The sequence below is a fragment of the Girardinichthys multiradiatus genome, chromosome 19, assembly GCF_021462225.1.
Source record: "Girardinichthys multiradiatus isolate DD_20200921_A chromosome 19, DD_fGirMul_XY1, whole genome shotgun sequence".
In the NCBI taxonomy this organism is placed as follows: domain Eukaryota; kingdom Metazoa; phylum Chordata; class Actinopteri; order Cyprinodontiformes; family Goodeidae; genus Girardinichthys; species Girardinichthys multiradiatus.
The window spans coordinates 22,645,898-22,658,248 of NC_061811.1; the positions used below are offsets into that span (position 1 = coordinate 22,645,898).

Consider the following 12,351-nt stretch of genomic DNA (forward strand, 5'->3'; position numbering starts at 1 on the left):
CCACTTTTCCAGACAGTGCAGGAATACTGTTACAAGGATCTGAAAATGTCTTTATCAGCTGAGTTTAGATGAGCCGCAGATTGGTAAACAGTCTCTACGTCAGAAATAAAAAAGAATCAAAACTCGTTCAGATAAAGTTACCTGCAGAACAGATAGCAGCGTGGAGCCATTCAGAACCAGAAACTGCAGGTTAGGTGAATTGAAAAGTTCTGGTCCAAGATCTGCACTCTCACTGAACGGGTTGTCTTGGTTTTCACAAACCTGTGGAACAAAGTTAGCAATAAATTAAAAATGTTCAACATATAAATGATCCTTTTCTCTTAGTAAGACTAATTAACAATTTCAGATCTTATTAGGCCAAAAAGCTACAGAACCTGACTGGACAGAGTTGCGGGCCCTCCGGACATTGGATAATGTCCCAGATGATTGACCAGATGGGTTATAACTGTTCTGGCTGCAATGGAAACCAGGCCTTGCTGGATACGGCTACGAACTGCAGAGACAAAGAAAGTTCTTGTAGCGAAGTTGTTTAGCTCTGATGTCTCTTCCCATTTACTTACGTGGAATCATTTGTCAGGCTGACCACAGCTTACACACATACAAAACCATGAATTAAATGCTACAAAGTTCAATCTATACCAGAACCATTATCATTCACTTTATAATATTAATCTTTAATTAGTTTTAATAGTAACATTTAATAGTACACCGAAGAGACTGTAATTTATTTACATTCACAGTTTGGTACGTTTTCGGTACGCTTAAATCATAAAAAAATGATACATATATATTTTTTTTTACTTCAGTCAGGAATTAACAAAGACTCTTTTTCAGTTTCTGAAATTAATTTGATTTTATTATGTAGAACATATAAAACTGACCAAAGATTGGGTTGGGTTTTTATCGGTACAAGAGCATACCGAACCCGAAGGGCTGCACTGGATATTTTTGGTACACTCCTACTACACATTTCATAGCACAGGGTTCCGCAACCTGCAACTCTGGACCCACAAGTGGCCCTTTAGACCATCAATGCTGGCTCTTAATAACTTTGGCTAAAAACGACAAAGAACCAAGAAATATTTTAAGACAGTATGGAAATATCCTTTATTATCCCCCAGTGGGGACATTCAGGTGTACCAGCACCAAAGTGAAAAGCAAAGTTCTAAATGAGTTTTGTTTAGCTGGACTGTGGGCTAAAATGACTGAATCATAAAGGCTGCAGACCGATGGTATTGCAGTAAAGCACCGGTTGCAAAATCAACCAAATAAAACCCAATGGTTAATGCTACAGCATGTTTGGAGCAGTTCTGCTTCCTACTTAATATTACTAAAACAGCAGGTTTTTCTACAAGTCCACGTTCAGTGTAGAGGCAATTTTGAATGATTCCAATTAAGTACAGTTATGGAGTGTGGAACAAATCCCACATTATGAAAATATTGATCTCTGACCAAATCATGGCTGTCACACATATCGGCAGATAAAACAATTAATATAAAAATAAATGGCACCGAAGCATTTACAAATATTTTCTTCCTGTTATCCTCTGGTGCCAACAAGTTGTTTGCTTAGGTAAACACTTTTCTGTTCTACCATCATAAATGTAAAAGATATCCCATTTTCTAAGCAAATGTGTGACTCAGGATCGGCTTTTCAGCAACAAACACTGAATTTGGGTATGAAAGGGTTAGAAAAGATACGTACATATCCTTTCAGAAAACAAAAAGCAAAAAACAAAAAAAGCACCGTTGGCTCACTGTTAAGTATGGAGGAGGATCTGTTATGCAGCGGGCCTCTTTCTCTTCCAACATGTCATGGGAACTTTGAGAGGGTGCATGGCAACATGAACCATTTTAAATAGCAGGACATTTTAAATAAAATCTTATGAATCAGTAAATTTAAAATGGGTCATCATTGGGTCTTTCAACAATATTGTGACCTAAAACATTTGGTCAAATCTAAACAGAAATGATTTAGCAGACACAAAATCAATCTTCTTTCATGGCAATCCCACTCCCCAGACCCAAATCCTAAGGAAACCTTCGAGGTGAACTGAAACAGAAGCTGAACTAAATTTTCCCTAGCAGAAGTCTACAAAGAAACAGTGTGACTTAAATGTAAAGTTAAAAGTGCAATTTGATCATTTAAAAACATTAACATCTAAATAATGGCCTTTACTCTAAGTGAATGAAGGATAGAGGTAAAGGACCTTCAATCAGAGCAGGGATTTGCAGACAGGGTTTGTATCAACAAACATAAAGACAGCTAAGTACAAAGTTACCGGAAACTCTAAAGACATTCTTTACAAGAACACTTATTCTGAACATCCCAATGCAGAAGAAGCCAGGGCCATTACATGGAGCACTGCAAGGAGATCCTTGTTAATCAACACCATTACATAGAAACACACACGGTGACGCATACAGACTTCCTAATGAGTCCTTGTTGACAGATCGAGCAGTGAGTACAGATATGTATTGATCAGGCATTCTAAGTGACACCCTAAACCCTAGGGTTGGGCTCAGGAGGAGGAGGCACAATAAGGAAAAGAGGGAAAACTTAATCAAGGTAGGAGGCAATTACATAAGTTAAAAATAAAATCTAAGAGAAACATTGAAGAGAAGAGAAGCATGGTCTATGAAGGTGAATCAGTCATTAGACTCCTCTCCGTGTCCCGTTGGATCACAGCAGGGGGCAATAAAGTCTCTCACATGGAAGCAGGGAGGTGTGTCTGCATACACATACCTTCCTGGTCAAATGGTGCGGAGATTTTGTGGATTTGCGCGCACGTCTGTGTCATCACTTCGCATGCGCAGAACGCATATCGGGTCATTACAGATTACAGAGCCGGATTGGAACAATTACCTTCAGTGACAGGCTGCAGTTTGCTGGAGCGCTCCGATTCCGGACTGTGCAGAGGTTCTGGTTCGCGGAGGCTCTCTAATGGCAGGAAAGGGTCGTAGTCTGGACTCGACAGGTCCGACAGCTGCAGTGGGAAGTACTTGGGACTGTTGAAAGACTGTGCTCCATAAACACACCCATGTAGGATCTGTAAACGTTAAAAAGAAAACAGTATAAGAAAAGACCCACTCTGTCTGTGTTTCACTGGCCAAGGTATGGTGACAGCAACAGAGTCAAGTACCTTATAAATACAGCTGAGCAGTGTTTTGGTTGGCTGCTCCCTTTCAGGAGAGCTTTGTGTTTGTACAGGCTGGAGAAGAATCTTTGGGGGCAGGGCCATCACCCAGTCCAACAGACACAACAAAAGGGAAACTACTAGCTGCAATAAACACAGCAGGACACACATGAAGCCACATCCTACCCACAACTAGTTTCACAGAAAATTAAAAAAAGGGTACAGAGATTAGTTACCCTCTTATCCAGTTCATGAGGAGAGGACTCAGTACTAGGCAGCAAATATGTGATAGTAGCGATAAGAATCTAAAGGAGAAAAAAAGACAAACCTTGTTTAGGATGTTAAAAAGGTAGTAATTGCATAAAATGCTAAATGTATAATATAGAAACTACCTCTACAATCTTCTTTGGAGTGTCAAGGGGGAATTTCTGAAGATGATCCACGTAACTGATCAGGAGGTGAAGGATGTCTGAAGCCACCAATGCTACCATCTTGTTGGGGTACTAGAAGGTGAGAAAAAGTCCTTAGATTTCTAAAGGTTCTTTCCCAGTCACAGGTAAAGCAACACAGGATAGAATTGTGGTAAAATAAAGTGCACCCTTGTTCAAGGATTTTGGTATCAGGATAAAATACACAATCCGGCTAACTTTAAAGTGAAAGTCTGAAAATACCACACATTTAACAAGAAGAGCAGCAGCCAAGTACGTCAGTGTATTACTATGTCAAACAACATCACATAAAACTCAATCTATTCATTTCTCAGAGAAATGAGTCCCACGGAAGATCAATGGATGAATGGTAAAGCAGGGTTGAAACTATTAAATGTAAATGCCTTGGACTGTTTCTAGTCAAGTCATGTTTATTTATATAGCACTTTTCACCAACACGGCACCCAAAGCGCTGCATTAACGTATGAGGTTCATTGAACCTTACAGGGATCTTAGCAAACATTAAGCTTTCTGACAAACACTTGAGGTGGGTCTTGTTTGAAATGACTGATGAATGTCTGGAAAAGCAACTCATGCCTTCTGTTAAGTATAGTGAAGGATCTGTGATGTTATGGGACTGTTTAAAGGTCCTGGGAACCTTGTTGGTGTTTGGCACCATGAACTGTTCGAGACAGCAGGAGATCCTAAATAAAAAATCTCTTTGCCTCTGTCTGTGAATGGAAAGTAGGTCTTCATTGTGTCTTTCAGTGGGGTAGAAATGAAAAACATAAGGCCAAATCAATTTAGTAATGGCAATTTAGTAAAGCAATGTTAAAAGGGCTTGTTAGATATAAATTAGACCTGCTTTACCATCAACATTTGTATCCATCTTCTAAAGATGCTTTAAGTGGTGGTGTTAAAAAAACAAAACAATTGAATGACATTTTAAATGTTTATAAAAAATAAAAGGTTTCAAACACCATATTAATATCTGTCACAACAAACTAAAATCCATAGTTGTCAGTAAAACTGTATAAAATCCGCCACACAATAAAGCTCAGAGTGATTAATAAAAAAAAAAAGCTGGATCTACACCTCAGGCTCCAATAAGAGCCAATGCCTGAAAACCAAAAATGCTTGTTGATGAAAGGGATGGAAGACGAGGAGGCCAAGAGGAGGAAGTGGCTCTGCATGGAAATATGACAATCCCTTAAGCTTTGTGTATAACGGTGTACATGTCACAGAGCGTGTAGCTGAGGCAACTGGCTGTTGCTACCAAAGCAAGAGATGCAGAAGACGATGTGACTGTATTTATGTAAGGGACTGTGTGTGAGTGTGTGTGTGTGTGTGTCACAGCTTGCAGCACTCCCCCTGGATTAGTCTCCTATCTGAAGGAGAACCAAACATATTTACAGTCCAGGTTTTGCTCCCAAGAGCAAGTGAATGTAAATGAGAGCTGGAGCAGTCTCTTCACAGAACATTGGCTACCGATACACAAGCTGGGGATTCCAAGGTCGGAAAGGTATGTGTGTGTCCATTTATGTCCATCTAGAACCACTTGGCTCCAGATGAGACAGTAAATGTTGGACAGCAGCGTTCTGATCCACCGGCCTGTCAGTTTAGTCACATAAAACAGACAATAACAACTGTGACAATTTCACAAAGAATAGCTATCATCTCCAACCATGGTTCTCATCATAAGTTCAGTATTTGTAGCCACATCTGCAACCTAATAATTCAATATTAAGCTGTTCTGGTGCACTCAAATGATATATAACTAAAATGTTAATAGCAATTTCTTTGTCAAATAAATACTAAAAGTAGAGTTCTACAGTGAGGAGTAGAAATCTAGCATAAGTTATTTCTAGTATTTTTATGGAAGAAAACTCATAAAAAATTTAGAAATTTCAATTTATTGCTGGAGATTACTAATTTAAACTTAGATTTAGAGACTACACTATGTACTTAAATCAAGGTTCCTACACATTTCTCATGTTATATATGGTTGCCAGCATTTAACCACCAATAATACATATTTTCCCATTACTATATTGACAACAATTTTGATTAAAGGATTAACCTGAATCACCGGTTTTTCTCCAAAAAAGCTTTTTTTAATTTTAGTTAATTTAATAACAAATATTTTTGCATATCATTGAAGTATTTTACATTGGATATAACCAGAAGTGCAGAAGAACTATGCAAGTAAATACAATAATAATACTAATAAAGTAATGAATTCATTTATTAATTTAGACAGAACAAACAAACAAAAAAATCACTAGATGTTTAGACCAAACTGTGTTGTGTACACTTGTCCAACACACTGCTGGCTCTCTTTCTGACTCAGTCATGACTTTGGTCTCATTTCTCAGTCCATAGTCAGGACCATTTGATGATCTCGCAACTGAGATTCATGCTCAAAACCCAGGAGCCTCCTGGGTTCCTAAGGCGCTGCTGAAGAACTCACCAAAATTCTGCCAAGAATATTCACTTTCTGGCTGCCTTTCACTCTTTTTTCACCTTATAATGGAGTCTTCATCCAGTGCGAGGGAAGTGGAACAGTGATAGCAGTAAGTGCTATAACACGCGGGCTGTACTCATTTAGAGCTAAAATATAAAAAAAACTGGGGCAGAATATGACTCATCATTATAAAACTTACCTTCAGGGTCACACAGATCACATTGAGAGCTTCTTTAATCTGAGGATGTTCGGTCCCATTAGCCAACTCTTCACACAGCCAAATACCGAGGCTGCACAAAGCCACACACCTGACAGAACAGGGACAGGACTAGTGAGTGATAATCAAAAAACAAACAATATACTGAAATACTATATCAATCTTCCTCTGACACTACCAGAAAACAAATATTTTAAAAATGTCCCCAACTACAGAACTACTTGAACCCGTTTTAGTGGTTTTATTTCTTTATTTACAAAATTTTACAAATATTTTAAGACAGGTTACATGTACATAACATTACTATTGTAAGATTTTGTAAAAGGGGGCAACTCCCAAGAAGCTGCTTTACCTTTTACAGGGACCCCATTAAAAGATATAGAAATGATACCTTGCAGGAGCAGAGGGTTCATCCCTGGCAGAGGTCAGGATGGTTTTGATAATGTGTTCCTTAAAAAAAAACAGGATACAAAGATTTAAATACTTTTTTCAGGAACAAAAAATAACTTCTACAACTGGTGTGTGTGTAATGCACAGCCATCCTGAGTGATATGCAAGCTATAGCACACAATCCTGCTGCACAAAACATGAACTCGGTCGCAGTTCAGTCAAATTCACACACTCACTGGTCTTTTCAGTCTGTGTTAATGATCGCTTAGTGATTCAAAACAAGGTTCTGGCTCATAAGAAACCAAAGACAGGGCCTGAGGTGCTGCCACGCATGGCATTAACTGTTTACACAGCAACAACAACAAAAACAACGTTACTCCCACAGCCCTGAGCTGTTTCAGGAATAGCTGATGAGACATTAACCCAATACTCTGTGCCGAGATCCCCTATGGACAAGCAGACATGAGTTACAAGATTAGGACTGACCTGGATCAGACAGGAAAATAGATCACGTTTTTGAACATGTTTAAAAAGCATATTTCCTTCCGCTCCCAAATAAAATGTGTCTGCCATGATGACCTGTCCGAACCACACAAATCAACAGCATTACTCCCATCTACCTTGATCTCGGGAAACTTAGTCCGCACAACGTCAGCAGTGGTGGGATGGAGAGCAACAAGTTCCTCGTAAAAGTTGGGGAAACACACCAGAGACCCGAGAAGGATCTGGGCCTCAACTCTGGGAGCCTTGGAGAAAAAGCAACAAGGACAGAAGTGAAAACAACAAAAGGGGAAGCAAATAAAATAAAATACTCAACCATACATCCAACACATAGTTGTCTAAAGTTATTAAATACCTGCAAACATTCACAGTTTGCTATTTTAAAAAAAGCTTGCATTTCCATTTATTCCTGCACAGAACTCTGTGTGCTTCCTTGTTCCTTACATTGAGTGATGAACATGCAGTGACTCTGGAAGCTGCGATGATGAAGTCCAGAATCAACATGGTGGCTCCAGGAAGACCGATACTGAAGAACCTGGGACTGCAGTGCTTGATGATGGTATTCACAATGTCCTAAAGACAACATTTTGATTGAAAAAAACAGAAAACTTTTTTCTCAATTTGAAGTGCCTTTTTCACTCAGGTACAAACAATGCTATGTAAAAGTCTTGAGTAAGCCTTCCCTTCTCCTATATTTTGCCTCCAAGTAGCCAGAATTAATTGTGATTTTTCATGTAATCATTTATCAATACCTCCCCAGGCTTTCTAAAGATCGCTCTGAAGCATTTTACAACACCAGCTACTCATGTACTGTACAGCTCCATCCACAATTAGTGCCACCATTGGCAAAGATGTGTAAAAAGGAATTAATATTTTGTTGCAGTATTATAATTTTACACTGGAAATTTTAGAAAAATCAAACCCTCAATTTTAGTACATTTATTTAGAACTCAATTAAGACGAAAATTAAGAAAAAAATGATTTTTTTTTTTACAAAGGTATGTTTTCCAAAACTTCCTATAAAATAAATTTAACTGAAGCCTTTTCAATATAAGGACATTTTAGTTATTTTTATAGGCATTATCACACACATGGAATAATAATGTTGACAGGCCCCTTGGCTCAGTCAAGAATAAATAAGTTACAGAATAAAATAGGTAAATATGAAACAAAAGGAAGATAAAAACAATAAAAAACAACAATATTTACACATATAAAAAGCGGTACTTTGTCCTATTTAGTCTTCAAAATGGGAAAAACAAAAGAAGATGTAAATTAAGTAAGGCAGCTCAGCATAACTTAGGAAATGGCAGCAAAAAACTACTTGCCTAAACTTGCCCTTTTTTTCAGAGCATAAACATACATGGTGTGTTCCAGGTACTCAACCTGCTGCTTAACCTCTGATTTCCAAAATGCCCTTTAAGAGCCTTTTTCTTATTTCTATGCATTTTGTTATTTGATTCATTCATTTTCCAACACCTGCTCAGTCCTCTTCAAGTTTTGTTTTTGCTATAAAAAAAAAGAAAAATCAAACTGGCAGTTGTTAATAGGATAATGTGACTTTTTTGTCAAAACCATTCCTCATTATTTGACAGACATGACGGGAAAAAAACTTTTCTGTCATCACAATTGAATAAAGGCGAGTTTGCTAAACTCTACTGTGACTTAATTGAAACCATATGTTTGAGTCAGATCAGACTTAGGCTACATTCACACTGCAGGTCTTAATGCTCAATTCCGATTTCCTATGTGAACTGCATTCATACAACTTAAGTGTCCCGCATGCGCAGTAGACGACGCAATGACGTTACGTGTAGCGAGCGTGCTTAGTGTTTGCGGAAATAAATATGGATGGAAATGTTGGATGTATCTTGCGATTTCTAAGTTGTTTTCCAACCCGAGCCAGCACATTCACAACGCAAAGTTTTAAAAAGATCGAAAAGAAAGTGAGCCACGTCCGCCATGGTTGTTGTTTTTCTTCCCGCTTACGCTATCCAGAATAGTGACGTTTGTCGAGTATCAATGATGTTCAGGTTGGATGGATGCGACCTGGCCGTACAGACACAGGTCGCATTTGACGGATCTGTGTCGTTCAGACTGTCATGAAAAGTTTTGATACAGGTCGCATAAGGGTGAAAAAAAATCGGATTCACTTCAAGCTGCAATGTAAATGTAGCCTAAGATTGAGCTATTACGCAACTGACAGCCCTGGTCCTGGCTTAAAACAAAGGATGAAGCTATGGAAGGCAATTTATGCTCATTGATGAGTATGGTGGAGGAAATGTAATGCTGTGAGTAGGGATGGGTACCAAATTCGATACTTTTATAGGTATTGACTGAATTCCGTCGGTACTAGAGTATCGATTTACGTAAAATCAAATGGTACCATGTTTCGGTACCTAAACGCATCATGTTAACACTGAGGGAGTGGAAGAGTGAGTGATTTTCCAAGCCAGTCATGAACACAACATGGCACGCACAAGAGCGTAATGACGTCAGTAGCTGCTGGTACCGTCAACAAAGCATGGCTGATAGAAAGCGCTCGAAAGTATGGCTCCACTTCTCAAAATGCGATGCAGATTATGCTCGTTGCAATATTTGTGATGCAATGTGCAAGACAAACGGCGGGACCTGCAGCGTTTCCCCTATCATTATTTAAGGGGGGCGCAGCGCCCCACCAAGAGGATCACGTCAGTAGTAATAGTATGTTTTAACAGTTAATGTCATTCGTTTTAATAGATCACGCCGTGAAGGATCTCTGGCCCTACGTCGTCGCTACTCTACTTTCTATGGCCAAACTTGACGAAAACACACTCTTCATACTCTGTGTCACCAACTCTGACGCTGACCCACTGAGTTACGTGCGCTCGCACGCAGGTCAACAAGCTCCTTACAGTGGACAGAAAAACATGCCGCTAAAACCTAGAAAGCAGGCAAGGATATCTGCGGTTTTAAAAAGCGGCAAATTTAGTTTTAATGGCAGCATTTCCTCTCCTGCGAGCAGCAGCAAGGCTAACTGTCCGACTCCTGGTACATATGGCGAAGGTAGAAGTGCTTCATGCCGTGCCCCTGACACGCAGCGGAAGTCCAGTCACCACCGATTCAAAGTTTTTGACCTGGCTTGGCTGTCAGAGGTGAAATTATCCGGCTGGATCTATAAGACTGAGCTTGGATGGGTGGGTGGGTGGATGGATGGATGGATGGATAAAAGAAAGATGGAAAGAGACAGCAACAAAATATGTGATAAAGAGACAGAAAGAAGGAGAAATAAAGATGAAGAAAAAAGATAAATGTAGACATAACATAAATACAGTAGGTAGAAGATAAATAAACATTATTATTTTTTTTCGTAAGAACTTTCTATTGATTATGTAGACCGCTTAAACAGGCTGCAGTCAGAAGAAACCATGGGCCCAGCCATTGTGTGTGTGTGTGTGTATATACATTGACCTGGTTAAGCACAAGATATTTGTCAAGGCTGAAAAGACCATTTTTGTCAGCCTCAGATCTACAGCTACAACTCTTGCATTCAGTACCGTTAGCACGCCTGCATTTGTTAGCGACTCGTCTGCAGCCAACAACATGGCTGGGTTTTAATTTGTGCATTACACTGCGTAGTCAGTTAAGGGTTTTAATGTTGAAGAAATGTTTGAAACAAGTGAGATGTTACAATACAAACAGCTGGATGTTGTTTTGATATGTTCATTAAAGTTTATGTATTGAGAAATAAATATGTTAAACTAAAAATTTGTGAGATATTATTATTAAACGAATTAACATTTATTACCACATAAACGCACACAAAAGTACCGAAAACTGGTACCGTTGAGTACCAGTATCGATTTCCAGGTACCGAGTATCGGCACGGTATCGGTTCAAATGTGAAAGGTACCCATCCCTAGCTGTAAGTCTGTCTCTCCCCAAAGCCCCACAAACCCAGTTAGAGTGTATGGCATCATTAAGGAAATACAAGAACATTTCTTAAAGAAAAAAGTCTGGTGACATCTACCTGAAAACTGAAAATGGTTTGCCTCTGGGTGTTTTAGTAGGACGATGATCCAAAAAAATAAGGTCAAAAAAACACAGAAATGGTTAAGACAAAATATTAACCTTCATCCACCACCAGTCCTCAGACCTAAATCCTACAGAAAACCTGACTACTGAGTTTAAGAGAAGAGAGCCTATGAGGGGAACAAAGACTCTAGACGGGCAAATGGGAATAGTGAGAAATACACCTCTGTTTGCTCCAAACTTGTGAAATGTTAAAGTAAAAAAAACTAAAATAGGTCCTCATGGGAAAAGGGGAGGGCTGTACAAATGTCCACTGTTTATTATCCTCAATTAAGCCGACGGTAGCAGAGATATTTGATTCATTAGTAGCACTTTGAACATGTTTTTTCTATTAAAATATCTTGATAATTCAGTAAAATCTCCCTAGCTGAGCTGGATTATAGCATTTGTCACATATATTGTTTATATTTGATGACACATGCAACACAGACCTGGTCCTGGTGCAGCAGCCCTTGGTGCATGATGTTGTAGAAGTGTGTGAGAAAGTCACTGTTTGGGGAAACATCTTGTCGTCTCTTCATGATCCTACAGATAAGCTTGTAGGCATGAAGCTTTCCCTGCTTATAGCGCTCAGTCAGCATGGTGGCCTAAAGGAAATATGCATGGAAATACATTTTTAATTTAATCATTACATTTTGACTGTTATTTAAAAAAATACACTGGCTGATACTCAGACAGAGACATTTATTCTAACAAATGAGAAGGTCTCAGTGGAGTAAACAACGGAGACAAATCTTGCTCACACCTACCTTGAAGAGCCAAGGGGTGAGGATTCTTAGAGGAGGAATCAGAACAGGAGGTGGGGGGGACGACTGGTTGTCCAGAGAAATACCCAAATTATCCCTAATCTGAAAACACAAATGTCTCTGAACTCCAATCCTTGGTGAAAGTGTTAAAATTATTTGCACAATAGACAGATGTATCAGTACCAACCTTGGCCAAGTTCTGCCACAGTTCACACAAGTAGTCAAACACCTGAGCATGGATTTCTGGGTCCTTGATGCAGTTAACATCTCCCAGGATACCTAGCATCCTCCTCCACATAACCGTGGCAACATCTGCATGCCATCCAGTTAGAGAGCCGCCTGCCATCACACTGCAGTCCTCGCTGGGGAACTCACTTGTTTCTGGAATCAGTCAATA

At 39.2% G+C, this 12,351-nt stretch overlaps 1 protein-coding gene across 10 annotated transcripts in view; it reads right to left on the reverse strand.

The window, feature by feature from the left end:
* ralgapa1 (Ral GTPase activating protein catalytic subunit alpha 1) overlaps positions 1-12,351 on the reverse strand; it is a 108,998-nt gene that overhangs the window by 63,989 nt on the left and 32,658 nt on the right. For all 10 annotated transcript variants that reach the window (XM_047393082.1, XM_047393086.1, XM_047393081.1 and 7 more), the window contains 13 exons: positions 12,142-12,335; positions 11,958-12,056; positions 11,640-11,795; positions 7,582-7,710; positions 7,257-7,382; positions 6,638-6,696; positions 6,229-6,337; positions 3,530-3,640; positions 3,374-3,442; positions 3,144-3,281; positions 2,867-3,050; positions 375-493; positions 142-261 (listed from right to left, as the gene is read on the reverse strand). In XM_047393082.1, the coding sequence (XP_047249038.1) occupies positions 142-261; positions 375-493; positions 2,867-3,050; positions 3,144-3,281; positions 3,374-3,442; positions 3,530-3,640; positions 6,229-6,337; positions 6,638-6,696; positions 7,257-7,382; positions 7,582-7,710; positions 11,640-11,795; positions 11,958-12,056; positions 12,142-12,335 (1,613 nt within the window). The remainder of the gene's footprint in view (positions 1-141; positions 262-374; positions 494-2,866; positions 3,051-3,143; positions 3,282-3,373; positions 3,443-3,529; positions 3,641-6,228; positions 6,338-6,637; positions 6,697-7,256; positions 7,383-7,581; positions 7,711-11,639; positions 11,796-11,957; positions 12,057-12,141; positions 12,336-12,351) is intronic.